Raw genomic sequence first — 25,049 nt, 5'->3', positions numbered from 1 at the left:
CAAGTTTTTCATTCATATAAAAGTCTGGTGGACCATTCTCTGCAGGAGTGAGAAATCTCAGCATATGCTGTCATTTGTCAAGCAGGATTGGCCAATTATAGAAAGCAACAAGGCTTACCTGTCTGTTTCCATTGATGACGGAGAAGTGTCCAGAATGACGGTGATTTCTGGCTTGGTGGGTAAATTTACTAGATGGGTAGCATTTCCCTCAAGGACAGACTGAGTGGCATAGAGCAGAGGATTAAAATGGTCTGTCCCCACGTGCAGCTTGTGTGAGGAGTACTGTATCACATCAAAAAGTAAACCTGGGGGCTTCCCTGGTGGAGCAGTGGTTAAGAATCTGCCTGCCAATGCAGGGGACATGGGTTCGAGTCCTGGTCTGGGAAGATCCCACATGCCGTGGAGCAACTAAGCACGTGAGCCACAACTACTGAGCCTGCGCATCTGGAGCCTGTGCTCCACAATGGGAGAGGCCGTGACAGTGAGAGGCCCGCACACCACGATGAAGAGTGGTCCCCGCTCGCCGCAACTGGAGAAAGCCCTCGCACAGAAACGAAGACCCAACACAGCCAAAAATAAATAAATTAAAAAAAAAAAAAGTCAACCTAAAACATTGGGTGAGAGATGGGGAGCGGTTTGAGTGAGAACTGAAGTTGCTGCACGTGCTGCTTAGGCTGCTCCCTAGAGTGAGCACTGCCATTTGGATGGGGTGTGTTTGTGCCTGAGTTTCTGTCCTTTCTGCCTGTGACTGGAGATGGGCATGATGTAGGATATGCTGCTTGACAACCAGTAAGATATGATATATCCGGATGGGCAGTAACACACTACTTCATTCATTTCTCTTTTTAATATGGTGAAGAGAAAAGGCTTTTAAAAAAGAAAAAAGCTCCTTTCCACAGAAAAGCCATATGTGATCACTGTAAAAATCCCAGGAAAAAAAGAAAAAAAATCACTTGTAACTTTACCACCCATTGATAACTATTGTTAGCATTTTGATATATTTCCTTGGAGGAATTTTTAAATATATATATATATATTTATGTATACATGTGTTGGCATATATGTGCTCATGTACATATACTCATATTTGCATAGCTGCAAATCATACTGTGAATGTTATTTTTTCTATTTTTTTACATCTTTATTGGAGTATAATTGCTTTACAATGGTTGTTAGTTTCTGCTTTATAACAAAGTGAATCAGTTATACATATACATATGTTCTCATCTCTCTTCCCTCTTGCGTCTCCCTCCCTCCCACCCTCCCTATCCCACCCCTCTAGGTGGTCACAAAGCACCGTATTTTTTCTATTTTAACATATTGATACATTCCCATTTCAATAAAAATTTTGAGAGGGCTTCCTCTCAAAGGTTTTATAACATTTCTGTATATGGCTGTACCATAGTATACTTAAAACACACTGCTGATCACTGGATTATTCAGTTAACAATTTGTTATTAAAAGAAATGCTGAGACTAAAAGAAAAAAAAAAGTCTGGTGGAAAACTGATGTAATTTTGGGTCTTGCAAATCAAAGTCTGAGTCTCTTATCCCCTGACATTCCCAGAAACAAACAGCAGACAGTAAAACTGGGACACTGGCCCCTACTCCCCAGTCAGGAGGCAGGCTGCTACAATGGCACCGCAGAGCTTGGGAATGCCGAGCCTCGGCTCTGCGCTCTCATGTACCACTAACTCAGAGTGGACGGGTGGTTTTTTGTGGAATCAGCAGTGCTGCTGGGTAAATGCCGCACACAGACACCACTTAGAAGAACTTGCCACAGGGGGCAAGTGGAATCTCTGCTCTGACTGACACAGGATGGACGAGCAGAGGAGACCATCCATCAGTGTCAGGAAAGATCTGAAGCACCCGGCTAGTCAGTTGAAATAAAATAAATTATTTACTGATCTCAGAATCCAGCTACTCACTTGAATGCTCATAAAGAATGTTTGCTGCCCTGAACTTCGCAGTAGATGCTGTTTCAGAAAGAAAGAATTTCTGGACTACTGTGTGCAGCCTTTTGTTGTTGTTGTGAGAATGAAAAGGGTGTTATCATCTGCTTTCCAAGAAGGAAGTAAGGGTCTTAATACATACCTGAGCTCATCTACATGCGAACAGGAAATGAACTTACTTATTCACTGCATGATATAGTACTCGTGGGCACAGTTTATCCGATTGTCACAAAATTACTTAGGATTAATTAATGAAGTTTTTGCTTATAACGGTAAAGACTGAATTTAGATTCATAACAGAAACAAATGTTCTGACAACATCTAATATTTTAGAAGTTCCTCAGTTGTGGCTTTCCACCAGAGGGTGCTATGTGTGCCACTGGAAGCATTTAGAGGTGACTGGGACCAGCTTCCAGTCACCTCACTTCTGATATCCAATGCTCTAGGCAGAGACACTTGCATTACTATCATCATCTATTTCTACCTGACAAGTCTCCACCGTGACTTTGCCAATAGAGCCACTACTTAATTTGAGTGACCTGGGTAAATACTTTCAAGATGGTGGACTAGTGCTCGCTTTGGCAGCACATATACTAAAACTGGAACGATACAGAGAAGATTAGCATGGTCCCTGTGCAAGGATGACATGCAAATTCGTGAAGCGTTCCATATTTTTATACCCTGAGAAAACCATAATTCAAAAAGAGTCATGTACCACAATGTTCATTGCAGCTCCATCTACAATAGCCAGGACATGGAAGCAACCTAAGTGTCCATCGACAGATGAATAGATAAAGAAGATGCGGCACATATAAACAATGGAATATTACTCAGCCATTAAAAGAAACGAAATTGAGTTATTTGTAGTGAGGTGGATGGACCCAGAGTCTGTCATACAGAGTGAAGTTAGTCAGAAAGAGAAAAACAAATACCATACACTAACACATATATATGGAATCTAAAAAAAAGGTCATGAAGAACCTAGGGGCAGGACGGGAATTAAGACTCAGACCTACTAGAGGATGGACCTGAGGACACAGGAAGGCGGAAGGGGAAAGGGTAAGCTGGGACGAAGCGAGAGAGTAGCACTGACATATATACACTACCAAACGTAAAACCGATAGCTAGTGGGAAGGAGCCGCATAGCACAGGGAGATCAGCTCGGTGCTTTGTGACCACCTAGAGGGGTGGGATAGGGAGGCTGGGAGGGAGGGAGACACAAGAGGGAAGAGATATGGGGATATATGTATATGTATAGCCGATTCACTTTGTTATACAGCAGAAACTAACACACCATTGTAAAGCAATTATACTCCAATAAAGATGTTAAAAAAAAAAGATGGTGGACTAGGAGAGAAAGCAATAGGCAAAATAAACATAATAATGACAATGATAACAGCACTAAGATAAGCTACTATGGACCACTTTCATACACAACCTTGAAAGGTAAACATTATAATTCCCACTTCATAAATGACAAACACTAAGCCTGAAAGGGGAAGGGACTTGTCTAAGCTGACACTGCAGGCAAGTGGTAAAGCTGGGATTCAAACCCATTCTTGCCTGCAGAACTTGGGCTCTCTGCACAGACCCTTTTGTGGACTTTTTCCTTTGAATGAATATACAGATCAGAATCTGATGAATTCAAGTTTGGCTTTTTGCCTTTGGAAAAAATGTGGGGAAAGAAGCCTCGCTCTTGGTTATCTTTCCAAGGCACTGCTTTGCACCTTGGGGAACAGCAGGGATTATGCTCACCTGGGAAAATCCTCACCTTGTACCCTGAACCTCTATCTTGACTGCAGTCAGGCTACTTACTGGGCTTCTTAAAACTAGACCCACTCAGAAAAAGCAGACCCTCTGTTACTGGGAAAGAACTGCAGGCAAACACAAATGATGTCTGAGTAGCATTCTTATTTTAGCAAATTTTGCGGTACGTGGGCCTCTCACTGCCGTGGCCTCTCCCGTCGCGGAGCACAGGCTCCGGACGCGCAGGCCCAGCGGCCATGGCTCACGGGCCCAGCTGCTCCGCGGCACGTGGGATCCTCCTGGATCGGGGCACGAACCCACATTCCCTGCATCGGCAGGCGGACTCTCAACCACTGCGCCACCAGGGAAGCCCTAGCAAACTTTTAATTGAAAATATACAAAGTGTATAAATCCCAAGAGTTTATATAACTTGACTTTTCCACAAAGTCTACATACTCATGTAATCAGCCCCCAGATCGAGAAACAGAACCTTACCAGTACCCCAGATGCTCCCCCATCCAGTCACTAGAGCCTCTTCACTCTCCAGGATAACCACTATCATTACTTGTACATATTACTTTTGTGTACTTTTGAACGTTATATACATGGAATCATACAACATGTGCTTTCTCCCCCTTTTTTGGGCATCTGGCTTGTTTTTGAGCAGCCTTATTAATTTTACTTCTATGAGAGATACCAGAAAAAGCATCTTTAGAAGAACAACGCTGAAGAACTTTATGTTTTAAGAATTAACATTAAATAAGCAATTTTTACCACTTTAGAGTTTTTTTTGTGAGGAGGGAGAAAGAGGTTTACGGAGGGGGAAAAAAGGTAGGTTGTGTGTGTTCCAATTCAGATACTGGGTGCTAATTCATCTATTTAGTCTGTCAGAATCACCATCATCTTACAAGCTCTTGTTTACTGAGCACTTGCTATGTGCCATGCACCTTTCTAAGTACTGCGCGTGTGATAATGACTTTCCATCCCCGTAATTACCCTATCTGTGAGACAGAGACTATTATCTTCATCTTACAGAGGAGGAGATTGCGGCTCTGCATCACTTGACTGTGTTGATACAGCTAATGAATGAGCCAGGGTTTGAACCCAGGCTTCTAACTCTTCAGTCTGTCCTCCAAGCTTCCACTCTATTGCCTCTCCACTAACAGCTCACTTACAGTCTACCAACTGCCAGGCCCTGCGCTAAGCTAAGTGGAGTATCTGACTCATTCCCCACAGCAATCCTAAGAGGCTGGCACACTGATATTCCCACTTAAACAGAATGAATCAAGCCTCAGAAAGATTAAGACACTTGCCTAATACCGCTGGTTGTCGACAGAGCCACAATTTAAACCAGATGTGATTCTGATGCTCATCTCTTAATTAGTAAGCTACTGTCAGCATATCTCAAGCTCCTGTCGGTCAAGTTGGGATGAATATTTGAGAGCTTTTTGAGACTTATTACAAATTAGCCACACTAATGCCCACATTAGAAAAGGTTTTATTATGAGACATTTACAAAACATTTGTGAGGACCATAACATTAGTGAGCCTTAGAGTTAGAATTCAAACTTTCTCCCTTTACGCATGAAGCAAACGAAGCCCAGGAAGAGGCAGTGTGGCAGAGGTCTCGGCAGAGACCGGGAGTAGCTCAGCTCCCTGACTGGGTAAGCCTGGCACCTGTACCCGCTCCCCTGCCCTCCCATCATCCTCTTTTATGCAGCAGGTGCATTCCAGTTGGCCAGACCAGGGTTCTGCCCCTGATACCACTACCTACCTGCTGTGTGAGCATGGGCATGAGACTTCACCTCTCTGCACCTCATTTACCTTCTCTGTCAGATGGAGACAGTAAAAACACCTACCTTTTAGGTAAGTTAGTAGTGCATGTAAAGCACTGAGCACAGTGCCTAATACACGCACATACCTATAGATGACGGCCATGAGGATGGTGATGATGTTGGCGTATTCATATTCTGCTGACTACTACGACACTTTTTCTACCTCTGTTAGGTTTAAGTCAAAACAGAAATTTAGCACTTAATGGAAACAAATTAACCCCAAATATTAATTGAATTTTAGTTCTAGATTATCTGGTGAGGATCCAAATATAACTTCTGAGATCATTAAAAAGCTTCCCGAATAAAGGCACGAATGAATAAGGAATGGATTCATGGAGTAAGAAAAGGCAAGTAGCAATGTTACAAAGCAGTTCTAAGGATAGGATGTAGGAGAATTACAGAATGAAAATTATGGAACTTCACGTAAGTCAATCAGTTTGCAAAGAGTCTCAAGTTAGTTCTATTTCTAATATTCTGCTTCATAAAAAAGAAGACAAGACAGAGCACTCAGGTGGGAAAAAGGAGTTACTTTAAATTTCACTGCTTCAACATCTTCTCTGTAAACAAATTACCGTTAGTCATTCAGGTCACATAAAAGTTGTATGTTGTTTCTTTCCCTATTTCGACATTGACCACTGATAGAAAGTTGACACACTTACCTAACTGTACATCAGTTGTGAATCGGAGTCTGTGAATCATGCTGACTTTGAATGACTTGTAATGGTGGCTGCTCAGCATATCCTGTACTGTAGCTATGTCAATTTGCGAATCCTCCTCAAAAACCCCGTCTGCCCTTGAACCTGGGGAGGAAAAAGCAGTTTAACACATAAAGATACATGAGGCTTGGCAAATGGTGTCTGCTGAAAATGCTTTGGGATAAATTAAAATAATATGGGCTATTTAATTTGGAAAAGAAAAGGCTGAGTGATGACTTAATAATGCCATTCCAGTAAACAAAGAATGGTAACACATTAATCATTGAACAATTAATTCCACAAACACTGCCTGTTCTATGGCAGGCCCTTGGCTGGGCAGCAGCAATACAGAGGGCAGAAAAACTCCTGCTCGCCAGAAGCTCTGTCTCCACAAGAGTAAGTCAAAATCACAAAAGCATGGGTGGTCACACTTCTTGGTTCTTTTTCTATTAATTTTCCTGATCATAAAAGTAGTCCATGCTCCTTGAAGAATCCCTATTCTTCCCACGATTCGCAAACTGTTTATCAGCTTCCTGTCCTGCGTCCCACAGCCTCCAGTGGTTCAGGTACGAGCCTGCTCGCGCTCAGACGGCTGTAACGGTCTCCTCAATGGCCTTCTGGCCACCAGGATCCCTCAGCAGTCCAGCTACTACAGGACTTTCCGATTTATCTTTCTAAAGGTTTGATCACTCATTCACTCATCAAACGTGTAGTGTGCACTAAGTACTCTGATATTGATAGTGGGGACAAATAAGAAGACTGGAGCTCAAAAATCTTCCCTGGCTTCCCAAGCCCTCCTGAATGAAGCACACTCTTTTCAGTCAAGCAATCGAGGACGTCCACAATCTTGCTGAAACAAAAATTTCCCATTTTATTTGTCATTTCTAACACATACCTTCTCTCAGCTCTTCCCAAACTCCTCACACTATATATAGGTTCAGGTTTTTCTACTTCTGGTTCTTTGCTCATGTGGTACCGTTGGCCTAGAACATCCCTCTGTCAAAACTCCACCCAGGCTAGCTCAGATTCCACCTCCTCTTAAACTCCATGGCAGCTGGTTTATACTGGACTTGGAGCCAGGGAGACCTGGGCTCAATTCCTGGCTCTGCCTCTAACTTACTATGTGATATTGGCCAAGTGACTATTTCTCTCAACCCCAGCATCTGCCATCCACAGAATACCAAAACATATTTAGAGAATCTAGTACGTAATACGCTTAATAAATAGCAGTCATGATTATTTTTATTCTCCTGTCATAGTGGATCACATTTAGGCTTGCACTAGAATTGCTGAGTGGTTGCTGTGTCCTAAATTGGAAACTTCGTGAGGATCAGTAAAGTCTCTTATTCATCTCTACATCTTTTCCTGCAAGCAGTACAGGTAACTGGCATGCTCTCACTAAATGTTGCTAAATAAACAAATCAATCAATAATAACAACGATAGCTAGTACAGGTGAGTACTCATACATCACGCACGGTGCTGAGCGCTTCACACATGCATTTAAGTCTCAAGACAACCTGGTAGGTAGGTCCTATAATTTTCGTATTACACAGATGAAGAAGCCGAGGCTCTGAGAGGCAAAGTCACACGCCCAAGGTCACATAAGCAAAGCTAAACTAACTCTCGTCACCCCCCATGCCTGAGTTTGAAATGTGGTCTTCTGAAGGTGTGGCTGCTGGTGGGAGGGAGCGTCTGTCTAGAAGAGGCCAACCAGAGCGGGGTGCCCAAGGCCTTGTGATGAGTACACAGAGACGGTTCCACAGGGAGACCACGAGAGAACTCCTTGGCACAGAGTTGGAGGAATGGAAAACTCTAGATTTGGGCATAAAACTGGAAAATTCTCCATGCCTACCAATTACACACTTTCCTTCCCACAGTTATTCCTTACAGGGGAGGCTTTTAAGGCAAAGCTGTTTTCTGATGCTTTCACATTTAACTAATTTATTAGGAATTGTGCGTTTTATTTCCAAACACTACACCTATTCCCAGCTTGGACCATTCTAGCACCTACAAGGATGCTTTCCCCTCGGTAAGGCTGCAGCCTCGGCCTTAACGGGCCAGTCACCGAATGCCTGTGACACAGTCCCACGTGTTGGCCTCTCCACCCAGGTCACCCTTCTTCCCATTGTACTCCCTCCTGGCCTTTTTCTCCAGGCCTCCTCCCCATCCCTCTGATGAGCTTGGCTCAAGTGACATTCCAAGGAACCCTAAGTCTAGCTCAGCTCCGTCTGTCACTGCACCCTGCATTTCCCTTCAGGTTATTTATCACAGATAGTAATCGTCTGTCTCCACCACTAGACTGTAACCCCAAAAGCAGAGGCAGAGTAACTGCTTTACTAAACACCAGAGCCCAGACCCTGCTAGTGCTACCACGCACAGAATAAAGCAAGAGCTCAATAACAATTTACTGGATGAATACCGAGTGCCGTATCCCCAGGATCAGAGAGGCGTAGTGACTTAACCAGCATCACATTGCCAAGACTAGCAAAGTTGCACTCGACGTCTGCAAGGGTCATTTGGTAACCCTGTTTCCTTTCTCTGGAACACCTGTGATTTTGGATACAGATGCTGTGATCATGATCGCTACTGTCTCCAGAGTAATGTCCACATCGCAAGCCAAGAGGCTGGCTAGAAATTAAAGTTTCAAATAGTTATTCACTTTCTCCAAATATACCTTTTACTAAAACAGAGCTGCCAAGATGTGTTTACTTTTACTTTAGAACTTTTTAAACTGAGAATTTTGGAGAAATACTAAAATCCTTTCATGTTTTAAATCATTTAAAGCCATCTTTTCTCAGAAAATGCCATTATTAGATACAACTCAGCTTAAGAACTTCTGTTTTCTTTACCAATTAGTATTTTCTAAATATTGCAGGTATTTGATTTGGAAAGAGGTAACAGCTCATTATGCTAAAATGCCAATTATTTAAAAAAAACCACACTTAAGAGTTTTACGTTTTATGAGGTTGGATTAAAACTAATTTAAAAATTACTATAACGTGACATAATTCTTTACTGAGCAATTTCAATGCCAGCTGCTAATAAAGCATCTTAGATGCTTTTAGATAAAGTGGTGCATAAATATGACTGGAAATTGATTTAGCTTCTTGCAGAAGCTACTGAAGAATGACATATTTTGTTTAATACACCAGCTAATGTAGTCCTAAAAGCTCAAACAAGTGCCAGTTTTCACTCCTAAATTTGCTGTGCGAGATTAATGAAAACTTTATATTTTGCTGAAATGTTAATAATGGGCAGATGAGATGATACGATTTTAGTAGAGGTCTTAAAGCTATGGAATAACCAGCAAGGCTTGTCAGTTTCCTCATATTAATTTTGTTCAAGACTTATATAGCTGGAGCTGGCTCAACACATTAATGCTTCTTGCATTGACCTTCTACTCTCTGACAGTGTAAATTCATATCCCATTTAAGGATTTAAGTCCCCTTGATACTTGGGTGAGTTCTGAGCCTTGCCCCGGTTGACAAGGGGTGTGTTTACTTTTACGGTCAAAAGGGCAGCAGCACCGGGGGAGCAGAGAAGGAAGAAACAGTCCTGCACTCACCTCTGATACACGCTGCTCACCCCCAAGCAGGTTATCTGCTGAATGGGAACAACTTCTGGTTTTGGAGTTCCAGTGCCATTTCTCAAAGTAGGCTGAGGAATTCCTCTGCTTGGAGGGGACGTGTCTGTGTGTACAGATCAGTCAGCCATGCAACCTGCAACTACTGTCCCCATGCCTGCAGTGTGCTAGACTGGGAAGGGACATTGATGAAGATAAGGCAGGGTTCCCGACCTTCAGGAGCTTACAAATTCACTACAGAACACCAAGAAAACAGGACAAGGCAGAGAGAAGTGCCCAATAAATGATGCATGCAACAGACACTTAATCTAAAGGCACACATCTGAAGCAGAGCATTACAGCAAAAGCATTTTTTTTTTTTTTAACCGGGAAAGTTCTGACTTTGCATTTTTACTGTTTGTATCCTTCTGGAAAGGGGTGAACCCAAACACACATGAAAGATGCTTAATACTGCACCACAGTGCATATTAAAAATATTACTGTACTATCAACTTCACATTCCAAAACGACTTCTGTTAAGAGAAGACATTTTTATCTACTCGAAGTAAAAAATAGAACCAGAATGTCTTAAAAATAAACATATTAAAAAAAACCACTCCCCAAACTGTTAATTTAATTGAAATATAACCCTTTGGTATTTTGTTAAATTAGCAATTAAAAAGGTCACAAGCAATTAAATGAAACAAAAGCCACACTGTGTTCATCTACATTAATGCTGAATTGGGTCTCCTCATGAATGACAAGATAAATTGTAATGGTGCCTTCAAAGACTTCACAATGTATTTTGTCAAAGTCGAGAGTGTTAATGTCTCTATGTGCCATGGATTACCATAATGTATTGTGTCAAAACGCTTGAGCTGCAATAACTCAAAGATGTATTGTGATAGATCAAATTTTTGGGGGGGGGCCTAAAAGTGACTTGAGCACCAGAGCTCAAACGGACTGACAACAGGCTCTGGAAGGATGACAGAGAGCACGTTCATGATACAGAAAGCGCTGGGGAACAAGCAAAAAATCCAAGAGAGGAAGGAGCGTAGCTGTCTGGAGTAAGGAATCAGGAAAAAAAGGAAACAAGGAGTGGCACCTGTCTTAATGGCAACACCAGGCCAGGGAAGAGGGAGCAAAGGGAAGCAGAGAGGAGGGGAAGGAGGAGGCTGGCGGTGTGTAAGGGCTGCACCGAAGAAAGAAAGAGGAGGTACTGAGAGAGAGCCGGGATGTGGCCCTAGGGCTTAATAACACTGGAAGGAACCTGGAACATCGAGTTCAGAGATGTAGTTTCAAATCCTAACTCTTGACACCGTGGGTCAAGAGCAGGTCAAAAACCTTGCCCAAGGTTCCACTGTTGGAAAGAGGCGGAGCTGGGACAGATCTATTGGACTCCGGAGTCATGTTCCTTCTCCTGCCCCTCCAGTGTCACCACATTCCTACAAGCAGCAGCAAGGACAGGGACTGTGTGGGTAACTGTAAACTCTAAGTCAGTGGTTCTCAAAGTGCAGCTCAGGACCCCAGGTGTGGGGGGAGGCGGGTCCATAACCTCAGTACTATTTTTATAATAATAACAGTAAGACATGATTTGCCCTTTTCATGCCTAATATCTTACAAGTGCACAAAGTAATAAAGAAAGTTCATTGATATGTTTCTGATTCCACATTGCAACCAACCTTTAGGAAACTATCACTTGAGTTTTGGTATAGCAACAAATATTAATATGCACTATTATCTGAAAAGGCTACTGAAATACTCCCCTTGTTTCCAACAATCTATCTATGTTAGCCAAATTTTCTTCATATACTTCAACCAAAACAACGTATTGTAACAGACTGATTGCAGAAGTAGATATGAAAATCCAGGTGTCTTCTATAAAGCCAACATTACAGAAATTTGCAAAAACAGAAAATACTGCCCACTGGTTCAGGAGATTAGTCAATAACTTATCTTCCTGGTGGAACAAAAATAAATGCTTTTCAGAGAAAGGAAAACAAAAAAACAAAACAAAAAAAACCCCAAACCAAAATAAAAGAGTGCTCTTATCATTAAATTTTTAAAAGAAAATATTTTTATTTTATTTAAAAAATTTTAATAAAAATGTTATTTATGTTCACATATAATGGATTTACCATTATTTTTAATGAATTCATAAATATTTAAAAATCTCTCAGTTTTTATTCCTAATAAATAGATATAACTCAATAAACAAAAGCTCTTTGAGGCCCTCAATAAATTTTAAGAGTGTAAAGAGGTCCTAAGACCCAAAAGTTTGAGAACTGCTGCCTTTATTGGTTCTTATGCCATGTTTTCATTGTTCCTGGATGCCCATTTGGACAACCATGATGGGACAGAAAAGTGCAGTTACAGCTCTGTGTCTGTATTACATACCTGAAAACAAACACAAAAACAAACAGAAAGCCTGTACACACATTGTTAGAGTGACAGGCTTGTTTGCCACATGATCAGATCAAGGCAAATTACAACTAATATTGTTTAAGAAGCATTTTCATATACTTCGTGATTTCACTGGAACTGAGGGAGATACTTACAGGTACATACGTGACTGTCTTTCAGACAAATGAGCACTGATGATTAAATCAAAGCTCAGATGAACTCACTGTATGCCTCTGGCAGATGTCTTATGTTCATAGACACAAACTACATGGAACATCAGACTTCATTTTATGGTTCAATGAGTCTCACGCCAAGTCTGAAAGGGCTAATCTAGGTATAAGTTAAAGCAACTTCCGTCTTCCATCTCCAAAAAGATCTACGCCAAGTCTAGAACTCAACTGGAAGTGCGAGGGCCTCTGCTACATCCTTACCTCATAGGTACACTCCCTGTAGCAATGATGGCCCTGCTGACCATTCCTCCCAAGTCCGCAGTCACCCAGCACCAATCGTGTGCCAGAGCTGTGCTAGTGCTTCAGGAACGCAGGAGGATGGCAGCAAGTGTTTGTATTTGGCTGGTGTAAAGAGTCTGTGAAGGGGAATAGTAGACAATAAAATGGGGGGGGTGGAGGGGGAGAAGTCTTCAGAGATAGGCACTGACCATCTCAGGAGTCAGCATACAGTAAAATACTGCTGTGCAAACAGCTGAATGAAGAGTAAACAAAATACCTTCTGCCCCATTCTATCTTGCAGCCTTATTGCTACTCCCCACACAGAACAATGCCTTTTTCAGCTAAACTGGATTTTGTTCAGATTATACCATCTGGCCAGAATGTCCTTTCCACTCTTTAAAATTTATACACTTCAAGGTCTAGTCCAAATGGAATCTTTCCTGATCCCTTTCCTGAAACCCTGTCTCCCTCTGTTGAAGGCTCTCATGATAAGTCTCTTACACGATAAGCATCTGTACTCCCCTTCTGGACCATGGGCTCCTTGGAGGCAAGAACATTCCATCCTACAGAGCACACAGTAGATGTTCAATAAATGCTGTTGGCAGCCTGAATGAGGTTGATGCCACACAGGTTAGCCATAACAGTACCTGAGTTTGTACACCATCCCTTGTATTTACCTTGGTTATTAGAACCTAACACACCATTCCTAGTTTTCAATTCAGATGCCCTACCAGACAGGGATCCTGCCTCAACAACAACTCCAAGAGCAATTAACATTTACTGAATGCTTACTATATATGCCAGACATTAATGCTCGGCACTTTACATATATTATCTCATTTAAATTTCTCACTGCTCTTTTAAGTTGGATAATATTATCTTCTTTCTACAGGTGAGAAAAATAAGGCTCAGAATGTCATCCTGCTAGTATAGCCATACAACTAATACAAGCTGGAGTTAGGAAAGGAACCCAGGTCTAATTCCAAAACTGTGCCCTTAACCACCACATAACCCCTTGGGTAAAATGCTCCTTGGATGGGCTGGGAATGTACAAATCCATGGGCCATAGCAGTATCTAAGGAGAACACAATCACACCTGCCTTTGCCAGAACAAACAATCAGGGATAAAACCTAACTCCCTCTACTCCTTCTGTAAGACTCAAAGCTAGATGTGTGAGTGAGTCATGGAGGAAAAACTCTCCTTTAGCTTTCTACATCCATCACTTTTTTTTTTCCAAAGGCCGTTTAAATCCCCAAAGACTCATAAGCCCCAAACTTCTCTTCTATTAAACACTTCTCTTTGGCTACTAGTCATTTTTGCTGGTCTCTAAAAAATAATCCATAGGTGATATACTATAATGTACACACGCGCACTTGCTTGCCCCTCTGCGGTAATCTCTTCAAAGCCGTCAGGGTCGTACTGTAGGCTACACCCTTCACTGAATTTGCCATGCTACAGCCAGCGTAGGGATCCTTGCTGTCAGTGCCTAACTGATTAAACTCTTGGAGTCAGAGCCTTTCCACAGGGAGATTTCAGACCCTCAATAAATCAGGATAATCTTGTTTTATGAGGTGATCAGAAAGAAACGATTTCTGGTTTGTAGAATTTCTAAAGAGAGCGGATCATGGAGGTGGGAAGGTGGGGGTGGGGGAGGTGTCGGCGCTGCATTCAAACTCCTGCCTGTCCCCCAGTCTCATCTTCCAGCACTCTCTCCCTTGCTCATTTCATTCCACTCCATTCATTCATTCCCAAATATACCTAGCTCTTTCTCAAGACCTTTGGACAAGTAGTCCCTTGGCCTGGAACATTCCTCTTATTCATTAGCAGAATAACTCCTTTTTATTCTTCCTCAAGGAAGCTTTCTTCTCCCATTCTCACCAGCTCCAGGCCCCTGCTCTATACTCTTTTATACCCTTCACAGCGCTCATCACAACTGTGAGCTCCATGATGCAGGGGCTGTGTATCCTCTACTGCGCCAGCACAGCGACTGGCCCAGAGGAGGGGCCGTCAATATTTGGGGGATGAATGAACAAATATGTGTCTAGGGTGAAGCCTGTACAGGATGAAGCATGACCATTCAAGCGTCTGAACCACTGGCTCATTACAGGTTTGCCTGGAAGTTAGGTTGATGTCAGAATTCCCATCACTTCCTTTTCCTCCGTTGTGTCTTTGCCCTGTTCAAAACACAGGAAAAGTAACGGAGTCTTCTTAAGAGCCTGGGCATTTTGGACAATTTACATGACAAAATATCTAAGAACTGCAACATCTGATCAACACCAAGGCATCTCTCTCTCTGACTCCAGAGTCAGAGAATGAGGGCACACATGCTGGAAGAACCCCTCTTCCCATCAGGGGAGTCACTGCAGAAATGTCACCCGATGCATTACCAAACCATTAGTCAGGGGCTACAGGGCGGATTCTAGGGCCAGGAGCCTACCAGAGGGATGCAAATCCCTGTGCCCCCACTTAGAGCCCATACAGGGTTTGTGGCTCGTCAAACATGTTTCCTTACTGCTCTAATGTACCAGTGTATCGCTTAATGAAAGTTCTTAATTGTAATTCAATTAATTACATACACAGAGTCCCCAATTACATTTTCCAATCAGACACTGGCTGTGGTACAGGTCTAAATGCACTTAACCAATTTTAATATATTAAGACCAATTTCCCTTGAATACTAATTACTACCTAATGATAAAATGAAAAGGGGGGAACTTTCAAGAAAGGGGGAGAGTGAAAAATGCAATTCATGTGGAATTTCTCAGCCCACATAGCACAATGCACTGACTACTGAAGAAGTTGGTGTGGACAGGGCACAAATTTGCTTCCAGTTCAGATCAGCACTGTTTTTTGTCCTAGGTATCACCTACCCTTGGTGCAGGCTGTTGCCCAAAGGGACCTGTGGGAAGTCTAAGCGTCTAGAGGGAAAAGGCCAACACACACAAGCGCAGACTAGCCGTGGGGTCTGCGCACAGGCACTTGCTTTGTGTCTTGGGCACACAAAGCCTGGGAATGGCCAGCTCTTGCATGGGGCATTGCACTTTACCACGTGCATTTAAGGCACACAATCTCAACTTAATCCTCATAACAGCCGTACAGGGTAGGGATTCCTTCCTATAGGGTAGCCCTACAGATGGGGAAATGCTCAGAGAAGGACTTGCCTAAGGTCACGCTGTGGCTTCAAACATCCTGCCTTTCCCCTACAACACACTGCCAACCAGCCCGCATCAACCAGACAGCAAGAGGCGGAGACACATTGGTATTCTGGCATCGGGGATAATGTTTCTGTTCCATTTAAATTCTGTTAGCGTGCAGCAAGCAGGGAGCTATTATCCAATATCTACTTGAAAAAACTCTCACCCATACAGAAAATTCCTTACAGTGAACACGTTTCCCCCCACCAGAGCCAGACACGTAACTGGCTTTCAGCAGTAATTCAACCTAAAATATGTACCATGAACACCACAAGTCATTTCCATTTGTAAACAGAGTTTATTTGCAGGATCACATTTTTTTTTGCTTTTGAAGACTGCTGTTGTGGTACAATAAAAGAGGCTTAAAGCCCTGGTACTTAAGTCACATGATAGAAATTCGAGAGATTAGTAATTTGTAACTGAAGAAGGCAAACCCTCCAGAAGCCAAGTAGAACCACTAGGGAGTCTCCAGGGTTGGCAAAAAGAGCACACGCGGGAGGAGGGACTGGCCCACTAAGAATAAGCACCACGAAGAGGAGATGGAAACACACCAGGAGAAGCAGTCATTCACTGTCTACAGTTGCTTTTTTATTTAGTAAATTGGAGGGGGGTGGGGTGGGGGGGAGGGGGGAATCGCAAGTACCACCACGAAGAAATCCTTATACCTGAAGATGCTCACCCAAAGCCCAAGTTCCTTTTAAACGGTATCACACACTTGCCCCTCGGTGCCCTAGTGAGCAGCCTGGTGATGCCAGGAACCCAGGAGGCTCCCTCCCTCCCAGGGAATGAACCACACCTGGCCACAGGCACTGGGATGTAGGGGGAACTCAGACCCAGGCCCTGCCCTTGGTGGATGGGGGTGTGTGGTCACAGTCCAGTGTGGGAGTGGGCGAATCCATTCAGTGGAATCAGTGATCAGAGATGGGTAAGGAGAGGGACTCTACCAGAGCCCAGGGAATGGCAGCCAGGTGGTCTGGGGAGGCTTCTAGGAGGAGCGGCCTCTTCTCCTGGGTCTTCAAGGAGAAACTAAAGGAGGCGAAAGAGGCCACAAACTGAGACCCAGAGATATGCTCCCCTGCCACAGTCCAGCTGTCTGGGTGACTGCCTACCTCGAGTTGAAGCTCTTCCTTAGTATAGCCTTAAATTAAGGAAACTTCATGAAGGTACTGAAATAATGGAAGGCCTCCTTGAAAAGGAAAGGAGATCAAAGGAGATTAAACTGATGTTTAAAGAACTGAATCCCCTTTCTATAGCAACTTCTATTTAGGAAACAAAATAATTAGATTCAGCTCTTTCACTAGACTTAATGGACAGAAGACACATTCTTCTAGGCCCCCTAATTATTATTCACGGGATGATGAGCAAATCACCACCTTAAAGGCTCAGTTTCTTCTTCTAAGATGATGACCACTCTAGCCTAATAACAACAGCACCTCTATCTCATTTAATCCTCACAACCACCTTGTGAAATACATTCAACCACTTCCATTTACACAGGAAACAGGCTCAGAGAGGTGACATGATTTGTCCTATGTCAGAGGCTGCAGTGTCCACCCAAGGTCTGCCTCATTCTAAAGACTGTGCTTTAAGCACTATGCTGAACTACTATGTAGGCACACTTGTGACTGATAAAACAGGGAAGACACAGCGTCTGACACTTTGTGGCACTCCATAAAGCGGGTTCAATTTCAGGTCTATTTTAGCTCTGATGATGGGAAATTCCCAAGTTTCTCTCTGAAAGCTATGGAATCGATAGGTTGGTTCATGCTGCATCTTTCTTCTAAGGCTCTGGATGGGCTACCCACATATGATCAGTGGGTAAAGGAAAAGGTCACTGGCAACATTTGGCAGAAAACGAAATTGAGGTTCAATCTGGTGCCAAGATTTATATAGACACTTGGACAAGAATGGAAGTCTTATAATGTTACATCCTCTCCATAATGTACTTAGGCTTCCTTCTGGTCTGATTCCAGCTTCTAGCAGACAGTTGGCTAAAGGATGTAGGAGATTATCAGACTAGAGTCCAAACTGGAAAGCCCAAGGACTTTGGCTTGTCGTTTTCTTACTTAGGCCAAGATCCAAGCACAAATGCTACCTCTCAGTCCCTAGGCAGAAACTCTTATCATATTAGCTTCATTCGCAAGCTTCTCTCTCATAGTGTACAAAGACAACTGTCATCACCCTTCTTAGGACTGAAAATTTAGGTTGTTTTATCAACAGTCTCAGGGTGGGCTTCAGGGTCAGATAGCTGACTTAGAATTCTGGTCCTATCACTTACTGATTAGCTAACTCTGGGCAAATCACAACCTCTCGCCACAATTAGAATAGTATCTTGTAAGGTGGTTGTGAAAATTACACAAGAGAGCAAAATGTCTAGCGTGATGTCTTACAATAGAAGGCCTGAATAATTAAAAAAACATCCTTTGATGCGGTTGGTATAAAAAGCCATGCCCTGTCCCCTGTGGAAAAAAAACTGAAGGGCTTATATCTACTCTTATGGCAGTCTTCTCGATCAAATGTTTTTACTTATAGGTACACCTCTTCTGGGACACCAAAGCACATTTGCTGGAAAGTACCCTGCCTCTAAGTTCTCTGGTCCTGTGACACAGACTTATACATCTGCTCTGGCCCCCACGCTCCTTTCCCCTCCATTCTGCATCACTCCCTTCCCCACCACACACCTCCTTGTGGGCCCTGACAGTTCTATGATTCCAGACCTCCACATCCATGCCTCATCTGCTCTGTGAGCCACAGAATGCTGCTCTTCTGTTATTTATTAATTACAGTTAATATTTATTGAGTGTTTATTATGTGCCAGGCACTCTTCTAAGAGCCTTATGAATCCTCCTATCAGCCTTATGAAAGTAAATTAACTACCTAAGAGAGGTTAAGTAAATTGTCCAAGGTCACACAGCCAGTAAGTGGCAGGGCCAAAATGTGAACTGAGGCAGTCTGGCTTGATTGCATATTCTCTTAAACACTGCATAATAGATGCTCATAATTTAGTTCCCTTCTAAAATGGCTTTAAGGATAGCAAGCCTGTGCTGATCAAAGACAGCAACAGAAGTGAAGAAAATTCTGTTTTTGAAATATTTTTCTTTGTCTCAATCTAACTTCTTTTTTTTTTTTTTTTTTTTGTTTTTTTGCGGTACGCGGGCCTCTCACCGCTGTGGCCTCTCCCGTTGCGGAGCACAGGCTCCGGACACGCAGGCTCAGCGGCCACGGCTCACGGGCGCAGCCGCTCCACGGCATGTGGGATCCTCCCGGACCGGGGCACGAACCCGTGTCCCCTGCATCGGCAGGCGGACTCCCAACCACTGTGCCACCAGGGAAGCCCCCTCAATCTAACTTCTTAATAGGTAGCTACTGGGGAACAATATGGGTTCTTGATTGAAATTTCTATTTACAAAAATTTAAAAAATCTTTTCTATAAAAAGAATAAATTGTTTTTATAATTTACTTCCACTTTACAAAGAGTTTCAACAGTCTATTGATTCCAAACCATGGACTGCCTGGCACACTTTGTAAATGCTGGTACGGTCTTCTTTCACTAACAAAGTGATTTTGACTCAAAGGCAAGCATTGAAAGTATCTTAAAAATCCTTTAAGATGGGGATGCTGAGGCTGACAGAGGTCATACAACTTAATTAAGACTATGCTTCTACTATGCTCGTAGAAGTGGAGTGACAACAAGAGCTCAGATTTCAAATCTTTATCCACCAATCCTCATAGCTTCTCTTTCCAAGAACCTTCTCTTAAAAGAAAAAAAAAAATGAAACTAAACAAACCTAGGACACATCTAATTTGGAATCACAGTATACTGTGAAATACTATGCAGCAGTTAAAAAAGAAAGAGGTAAATCTATATACGGAATAATATATGGATTGATGTAGAATATGGAGTACTCTCTACATGACATACTGTTACAATGATAAAAGAAAAATGTAGAACACTGATGACAGTTTGCTACCATTTTGTTTTTAAAAGGAGGGAAGGGCTTCCCTGGTGGCGCAGTGGTTAAGAATCCGCCTGCCAATGCAGGGGACAAGGGGTCAAGCCCTGGTCCGGGAAGTTCCCACATGCCGTGGAGCAATGAAGCCCGTGCACCACAACTACTGAGCCTGAGCTCTAGAGCCCGCGAGCCACAACTATGGAAGCCCGCGTGCCTAGAGCCCATGCTCTGCAACAAGAGAAGCCAACGCATTGAGAAGCCCAGGCACTGCAACGAAGAGTAGGCCCTGCTCGCCGCAACTAGAGAAAGCACACATGCAGCAAGGAAGACCCAACGCAGCCAAAAATAAATAAAATAAATAAATTAATTAAATAAAAAAAATAAAAGGAGGGAAATACGTGTGTGTATATATATGTCTTTGTGTGGGTACATTCATATACATATACAGAATATGCTTGCATGTGCTTAGATGATCCCTGGAAAGACACCAAAATCACTGGGAACAACTGTTGTCTCCGGGAGAGGAATTAGGGGAGACATGAGAGGCTAAAAGTTTTCACTTTAGATACTTTGTTATCTGAAATTTTTTTGCATGTGTAAGTGTTATATATCCAAAATATATACCAAGATCCTAACAAATAACATTTTATCTTATTCGTATAACATGGAGTCAACATGAAACATTTTGAAACAGAATCCACTAGAGTTACTATACGCAGGACAAGGCCCGTAGTGGGTGATGAGAGAATATTTGCTAAATTAATGAATGTCAACCTGGTATGGGATACCCTCAAAGACTTGACAATCTAGTGTGAGAGACAGACATCAATCAATCATTGGGAAAAATAAATAATTATAAACAGAAATACATGCAATAAAAAAAAGTAGTATGCTCTATGATGGAATATAACAGGGGACCCAAATGAGGAACGGGTCAGGTTTAGGCAATGAGGGGACAGGGAGATCACAGGTGGCCTCTATCGAGGTGACATTTAAACTGAGAAGAAGGATAAAAAAGTTAACCAGAGTAGGGGAAAGTGTTCCACACAGAAGAAACTGCCTGCGTAAAAGCCCTGAAGCAGGAATGATGGAGAGTCGGCTGTTGTGATCACAGTTTTCACATGTCACTCGCCCCTTAAGTCAATAGGAGTGTAGAGGAGAGGAATGGCTAAAATTCATAAGTCTGAAACTCTAAAGAGTGAATGAAAGAAATTAACTGAACTTTTAAAGAAGCTTTCTGCATAGCACTAGGAACTACTACATTGCCTCCAGCCAAGAGTACGAAAATGGCCAGAATTTTCTAAAACCTGATGACTGAACAGTGATACTGACAGGGCCAGTTGCTTTATATACAATATAGCCTTTGCCACAGAAAAGGCCTCATATTTCTAAACTGTTTCCAGGACTGTTCCTAACTTAGGATGATACAGTTTAACAGATAAATATTAATCACAGAGGGCTAAACAGGATGCAGACCATTTCCCAAAAAGCATGAAATCAATCATTTCACTCTGGGATACAATTCTGGCATGAAGGCTGATGTCTCTGCCTTGGAAAACAAAGTCACCTCAAATCAGCCTAGGGAGGCCAGACCAGTGAGTATTCCCAAATACAGGACTTTTAAGCATGTTGCAACGGACAAAGCAGGCATGGAGCGAGGAGGCCAACGTACTGTTCTCGCGGACCAGACAGAACTCCCAGGCGCTCTGGCTCTCCAAAGTGCTCTCCAGGTCCACAGCGACATTGGGCTCACTCTGCTTCTCCAGGCGGTACTGAGGGCCTGGAAGATCAAAGGGGCAGGAGGAGGGGAGGCAGTCTGAAACAGTGAATTTAACATTGGAAAAACACCACACCCCAGTGAAAAGCTGATAAAACATTAGGAAAACACTGAAGTCTGTTTGGGGTCTCCCAATCCAAGAGGGAAGAGTTTGAGTTTTTTTTCCACATGGCTTCACACACTTGTCTCTTCTATTATCAGGTCTATTTTTACTCAGTTCTCCCCAAAACAGGACGAGAGATAGAAAGCTTTTGAGTCAGACTGACTTGGAATCACAATGTGGCTACGATGGTTTCCCAGATATGAGCAGGTACCCTACCCTCTCTGAATCTCTGTTTCCTAATATGTAATGTGCGAATACTTATACCCTGAAGGATTATTGTGAAGATTAGAGATGCTACAGGAAAAATGCTTACGTAGTAATGTACCTGCCTCATAGGAGGCAGTCCTACAAAATTATTTATTAATAATTATTATATGATAATGAATAATCAATTATAAGCAGGAATAAGGTATGTTTAGAACTCGAATATAATGACAGTCCAAAAATGCAAAAAAAATTCTAAAACGTAGATGGGGTTAAAAAATAAATTCCAGGTTTTTGGGTTATGATGACAGAAGGACAAGTGGCTGCTGATTCGTGTTTTTGTTGAAATATTTATGAAAACACAAGAGGCAGAGGTTCAATAATACTGAAAACCAGGAATATCAGTTACCCTGCATCACAAAGGGATTCTGGCAGATCTTAAAACACTGGGGCATTTTATACATTTATTCATGTATTTCTTTGTAAAGCCAAATGACAAATCTTGTTCTTCTCAGATAACACCTAACGGGGTCCAATGATCGGATTCAAAAGACTGCTCCTGTTGTTAATGGTTACTGAAAGATTAGAGGTGTAAGAAACTGGCTTATTATTTTGACTATGAAAGGCCTGTTTGGTCAGACAGCAGAGGTGTGAGAGATCTGATGAAGCATCAGAGGCCTTACAGGGCTTCCAGGTGGAACACATATTTTTAGATGTGTTCCTCAGCTGTCCTCAACTTGTTGATTATTTACATCCAACACTTCTCCTTCATCAGTCTGAGGCATTTCACTCATCTCAAGTCATTCTCCTCCCCCACATTCTAAGTTCATCTGCAGCATTGTAGAGTTTCAGTTCACTTTCATGGTATACTTGATCCTTCCTCTAATTGGTATTTCATTAGCATTTCTGCCAATTATCAGAGTTCTTACATACGTTGTCCTTTTTACACTACTTACAGGTTTTAAACCTTCACTAAGTTAACAATGCTCAAGACACATACAACTATTTAAGGTAATACATGCTCAGAAGTCTACACAATTCTTATAAACTCTAATACACTGTATTCAGGTCAAGAATGTATTGTAGTTCAACATTATACATAGTTCAATTTTTTTTTTTTTGCGGTACGCGGGCCTCTCACTGTTGTGGCCTCTCCTGTTGAGGAGCACAGGCTCCGGACGCACAGGCTCAGCGGCCATGGCTCACGGGCCCAGCCGCTCCGCGGCATGCGGGATCCTCCCGGACTGGGGCACGATCCCGTGTCCCCTGCATCGGCAGGCGGACTCTCAACCACTGCGCCACCAGGGAAGCCCCCATAGTTCAATTTTAATTTCAAAAATATTAAGCAAATAAAGTTATGGAAATACAGATAATTCTTATTCTCCACTACCCATCACCTGTCGGTGCCGACATCTGTCAATTACCAAGCATGCTTGCTGCTCATCACTGGATGCTTTCATATTCACTGGTGGAAATAATCACCGAAAAGTCATGCCCAGCTGAACTTTAAGAAAACAGAGCTGGTGAGAGATTCCTATGATCCCTCCCCCAACAGAGCTCTGCCCGCCCCCCCTCCCTAACACCCACCTTTCACAGCTGTGGGCAGCCCATTAGAGAGAAGAGAAGCACCCCTGAACCCAGAGAGCTGCTTTCTAAAACACTGGCCTGTTAATCTCCAACTGTCCCACCCCTAGATCTCCCAGCAACATAGCATATATACGCACTGATATCCACTCCTATGACTTTACAGTGAAATCTGGGTACAAAGTTTACCTACAATAATTCATTTTTTAATGATAGTCAAAATTTGGGAATAACCCAGATCTAACAACAGGGAAACTGATTAAACAAAATATTGTGAAATACCATGGAGATATTAAAAGTGATGCTGCAAAAGTATTTGATTTTATCGAACACATTTATAATATGCTACTTTATGAAAATAGCAAATTATAACACAATATGTGTAAGATGATTGTAATTATGAAAAATATATGTAAAGTCATGGCGGGGGGTGGGGTACATACTGGAAGGTTATTTCCAGAATGTGAATAGTAGTTACACTGGATACTGGGATAATGAATGTTTTTATTTTTCCTTAGTGTTTTCCTGTATTTTTCAAATTTCCTATAATTACTTAAATAAAGGCTACCTTTATAATTTTTTTTCCCGTTGGCCGTGCCGCGGCTTAGTTTCCTGACCAGGGATCGAACCAGGGTCCACGGCAGTGAAAGCCTGCGTCATAACTACTGGACCGCCAGGGAACTCTCTTTCTTTTTTTTCACTTCTATAATTTTTAAAACATTGTATATACTTATAAGCCCTCCAATTTCTTACTGTGCCATTTTTCTGAGGATACTGTAATTACCACACCCTGTGGCATCTCCAATGGGTCTTTCATTTGCAATAGTTTAATCAAAACTAGACATTGTCTGTTTATGTAGATCAATACTTTCATCTTAAGTAACCCTGTAATCTCTCTAGGCACAGTATATATAGGGTTTTGGGCATCTAGAGCTGTTCGCCTACCTGACAACTGGATGGTAAGCAAGCCACCCCTTTCCTGATTCAGGGAGCCAAGGCCTGGCCACATCAAGGTGTATTTCAGGCTGGTCTCCTTTGTACTCTTTTTCCTTTTGGTCCCTGTAGCTGTCTGGGAGACGTGGACGGGGGAAACCAGAGGAGGCAGGGAGTACTAGGAAGGGCCCCTTATCCCTAAACACAAGTCCCCACATCACTCTCTAAGCCACAAATGCCACCATTCCATATTCACTTTCTTATTTCTTGGGTTTTGTAGATATTTCTTTTCTTTTTTTGGGGGGGGACTATAATATTATTTATTATTTTAATTTTATTTTATATTGGAGTAGAGTTGATTTACATGTTGTGTTGGTTTCAGGTGTACAACGAAGTGATTCAGTTATACATATACATGTGTCTATTCTTTTTCAGATTCTTTTCCCACATAGGTTCCCATAGAGTACTGAGTAGAGTTCCCTGTGCTATACAGTAGATCCTTGTTGATTATCTATTTTATATACGGCAGTGTGTATATGTCAATGTAGATATTTCTACTAAAATAGTTTGTTTCCTAAAAGTAGCTTTAGGACTTTCTCCTTGAAGCCAAGTATTATTAGGCTTCATTATATTCATTATATTATGATGACTCTCAATT

General features: G+C 42.4%; 1 protein-coding gene and 1 non-coding gene across 4 annotated transcripts in view; one reads left to right on the top strand and one right to left on the bottom strand.

Moving 5' to 3' along the window:
* The window catches only part of MAPKAP1 (MAPK associated protein 1), a 231,265-nt gene that overhangs the window by 38,882 nt on the left and 167,334 nt on the right, over window positions 1–25,049 (bottom strand). For 2 of the 3 annotated variants that reach the window (XM_060154358.1, XM_060154359.1), the window contains 2 exons: window positions 21,463–21,570; window positions 6,192–6,332 (listed from right to left, as the gene is read on the bottom strand). In XM_060154358.1, coding sequence (XP_060010341.1) covers window positions 6,192–6,332; window positions 21,463–21,570 — 249 coding nt within the window. The remainder of the gene's footprint in view (window positions 1–6,191; window positions 6,333–21,462; window positions 21,571–25,049) is intronic. The other variant, XM_060154360.1, reaches the window with a different exon arrangement.
* LOC132523979 (U6 spliceosomal RNA) lies at window positions 2,521–2,627 on the top strand. Its single transcript, XR_009541743.1, has one exon. It is a non-coding gene; the product is annotated as a U6 spliceosomal RNA (small nuclear RNA).

The sequence above is a fragment of the Lagenorhynchus albirostris genome, chromosome 7 (assembly GCF_949774975.1).
Source record: "Lagenorhynchus albirostris chromosome 7, mLagAlb1.1, whole genome shotgun sequence".
In the NCBI taxonomy this organism is placed as follows: Eukaryota; Metazoa; Chordata; class Mammalia; order Artiodactyla; family Delphinidae; genus Lagenorhynchus; species Lagenorhynchus albirostris.
The sequence above is the reverse complement of the archived record's forward strand: the minus strand, read 5'-3'. Positions and strand labels throughout refer to the sequence as shown.